Below are 3,582 nucleotides of genomic sequence, written 5' to 3' on the forward strand. Positions count from 1 at the left end.
TAGTGGCCGAAAGAAACTTTGCTTCTCAAACACTAGTGAGAACACGACAAAAAGCCGCTTTATGGAGTAAAATAAGAAAAAGTATAAATAAGTCTCGAATTAGCAACATTTCGGCGAGGACTGAGATTCGAACCTGTGACCTCGAGAGATTACAACTCACACACGCTAACCACTCAGCCACGGAATCTTCTTAATAGATAGTAGATAAAAATTAGTAGATAAAAATTGAAACAAATATAGCAGAGCACAGATAGCTATGCAATTTTCAATGCTACAGTGAATTTCCAAATAAGTGAACACTTTTAACTTCCAAATAAGTGAACACACTTAATGAACAATGACGCTGGTGTAAAAATAAAACAGATTTCAATTTCACTGCCAATTTAAAATCGTAAGGTCAGAAATATTTCAAAATTTTGTTACGTAAATCTTATTTATATAAATTCTTTGTTAAGAACTTACCACTTATGTGCAGGTTATTGAAACTTGATTCGGAATTATTGACTGAGCTGGTTGGTTGTCCGTTGCCGTTCATGGGATGGCCAACAAGCACATTAGATTGTTCGACCGCAGACGATGCTCGCATCATAGGTCCAGCATGGAAATTCTGGGCTGCTTGAAATAAATTTACAATACTTCAGTCTATTAGATATTAAATCGATCAAATTAGATATGAAATCAAGGTAAGAAGTCAAGTCTTAGCTTGAGTAAAAAATTTATCACCTATATCAATTTTGGGCGTTAACTTCGGCTCGCCTCCCGCTTTGGCTCGCATGTGGGGACTTTTCGATGGCGGTGGTCCAGATTGAACAATTGCTGGGTCAAATAACTCTGGTATGTCGCATTTTGATAGTTCCTTTATCTGGGACCTCCGAAAAGTTAGATATTCATGAACTTTATCGCTGGCAGGCAGGATCTGATCCAGTCGCCGTTTCTCAGTTCCAAAACATTGTACGTTCGACAACGTCACTGTATCGCCCTCTTCGTCAATATGTTCAAGGATGCCTTCATATCTGACCTCAGCTTTGGTGATCAGATTCATCCGAGCCCCGATTAACGGACTGAACGCCATTGTAAATACAGTGCGCTGAGCTCGATTAACTCAAAGATTTACATGAATGAAAATATGAGTGCATCATTTAAACCTTAAACCAAAACAATTTCAGAAATTGAAGTCTCACGGAGCCGAATATCCTGATAGCCGAAACATAAATTCGTTCCGGGATAGACAGAAAAAAAGTTGTTCCCGGATAGCCGAAAAATTTCTAATCGCTCAAAGCCAAAAATCAATCGTTGAAAATATTAAATTGCGTGACATTCGACCAGAATGGACCAAAATGCAGATTCAGCTGTAACATTCGTCTACTGCAGTCACACATGAGGCTTAAGAAAAATAGGCCCTATAACCACTGGCTCAAGGGTCAGGGACACCATCTCTTGTGTTTTTCTACCTCAAGAACGGTCGGAGCCAGTTCGGTTCGCTTGTGACATGAGACTACGACCCGTTACAGCTTAAAGGCTACTACTAAAATATCCCCCCCACTCTAGAATTAGAAACGTCCCCATACTTAGGTCTCTAGATACCCAAAATACATGAACGCCGTTAAAAACCGGGTTGGAACAATCCGTTAAGTTACTTTTTATTAGACAGTGGAACTTTGATCCATTTCAGATGGATCAACCTAAAACTCGCCTTACCTCAACATCACAATTATAAAACACACTCTAGGAATTTAAATTAAGTACTCACATTGTAGCACGCTCAAGAACCAGGAAGTAAATAAGTCGGTAAACAACTCAAGAATTAATAAAGTAACTAATATGAGTTTAATGTTAGTCAGTTTTAACAACAAGAACAAGTTTTTACTCTAGACTGCAAGTTCTCGTGAACCATTGGGACACTCAAGCTGTCCACCTTTCCACCGAAGGTTCACTCTAGTCCAGTCAATAATAGTATTCCAATCGTAACAATCCAATTCGTGGGAATGCTCTCGTCTCTGTTTCAGATGGGACAGCTCTACTCTAGGCTATTATTGCTATTGAAATTGCGAATAGCAATTTCCCACCGATTTTTCTAGCAACTTTCCCGCGATTGTTATTCAACTGTTCTGAAATTGTTCTGATCTCTTTTTCTGATTTTCAGTTCTCGCGAGAAAATCGTGCATGACAGGTTCCATTCGAAATTTTGAAAAATTAAATTTCACTCCAAAATCAAGTGTTTTTTTCTTCTCTCAAGGTCAAACTTCCAAATATGACCGACTGGCACATACTCCCCGGACTCGAGATCGATGTCCTCGTCGCGCGCTGTCTTCTGCCAGTGAGTCCCAGAAAAACCGAGTGTTGCTCAAGATACAGTGCCAGTGGTCATTTACAGAAGTTTGCAGCAGATTTAAGCTTATCTACACCCCAAAATTCACAGCCATTTAAAATTTTCACGCTATTGCTAAACAGCAACCAAAATCTGCATACACCTGCACCCTTGAATTTTCGCTTTTCAAGCCAATCATTTTAAAATCTCTTTTGTCCTATTCAATCAGGAAATTGTCATGCAGCATTTCGATTTATATAATAAATATAGTATATTAGTAACAATATTTGCTTTTGTTAAAATTTCTTTTTCGTGAATCCAAGTTTCACTCGGATCCACGCTCAAGCCCCCCTTCCCTCTCAAGACTCAAGATCCATCCGATTTGCCCATTCATCTCGTACTCTTCGCCTTGGAGGTACTGCATCCTGAAGTGCTAGATGCGGCAAACTGTCTCAACAGTTCCTCTTCATCATCGGGACTAATCACAATCTCCTCCCAAGCCTTCAGCTGTTCATAGGATCGCATCCATTCTCTCTGCTCCTGCAATCTCTTTGCTTGGTTGGGTAGTGCCTTCACCCTAGCTTCTCGGTTCAAGCAAAAGGAGTTGTGCAGGCTCAAGCTCACGTTCTTCGCCAGGTCTTCCTCTAGTATCGACTCCCTCGCTTTGGTATTGTCTCTAGACATCTTCCCCACTCTTTTCCATCCCGTCGTGATCGCATTACGATGGGTTAGCAGGGGTCTCTTGAAAGCTTCCGGCCCAATCTCGGCCTGGAACTGTCGATACTCTTTTTGATGTTTTCTCATGTGATCTTTCGTTGTCATGTACAACCAAGACGTCAGTGTCGCCCGAAACCATGGAAAGTACCTCAAGCGACTCCATACGTGCCTGACTTCCGTCGGTATGGCGAATACTTTGCACGCAGTCTCAAACAACTCGAGTCTCCTGCTGTAGTCTATCGCGTATATTGACTCAGCCGTTGGCTTCGTCGCCTCCCGATACTTCGTTATATTCTCTTCTATCCATCTCAGAGCTAACATCGTACTCACTACTAAGAGCGTCACCTTCTGCCGGTGATCCGGTAGTCCGATCGACCGAATCTCTTCCACATCCCACACCAGGCAAAGGTTCTTGTGATCTGGATACCACACCGTTTGTGCCAAACAGTGGCATGGGCATTCCCCATGAGAGATCTCAATGCTCCTGAGATTACGCTCCCCTGAGGCTTCCAAGAGAGGCTCAAGCTCCATCATTTTCTCGTGCATCGTGTCGTTGT

The 3,582-nt window shown here is 41.8% G+C and overlaps 1 protein-coding gene across 3 annotated transcripts in view; it reads right to left on the reverse strand.

The window, feature by feature from the left end:
• LOC134852222 (disco-interacting protein 2 homolog A-like) overlaps positions 1-1,141 on the reverse strand; it is a 29,848-nt gene extending 28,707 nt beyond the window's left edge. For 2 of the 3 annotated variants that reach the window (XM_063868535.1, XM_063868532.1), the window contains exons 1-2: positions 724-1,141; positions 463-615 (exon numbers count right to left, since the gene is read on the reverse strand). In XM_063868535.1, the coding sequence (XP_063724605.1) occupies positions 463-615; positions 724-1,072 (502 nt within the window). In that variant the 5' untranslated portion in view covers positions 1,073-1,141. The remainder of the gene's footprint in view (positions 1-462; positions 616-723) is intronic. The other variant, XM_063868534.1, reaches the window with a different exon arrangement.
• Positions 1,142-3,582: the final 2,441 nt, after the last annotated feature.

This window comes from Symsagittifera roscoffensis, chromosome 1, assembly GCF_963678635.1.
Source record: "Symsagittifera roscoffensis chromosome 1, txSymRosc1.1, whole genome shotgun sequence".
Taxonomy (NCBI): domain Eukaryota; kingdom Metazoa; phylum Xenacoelomorpha; order Acoela; family Convolutidae; genus Symsagittifera; species Symsagittifera roscoffensis.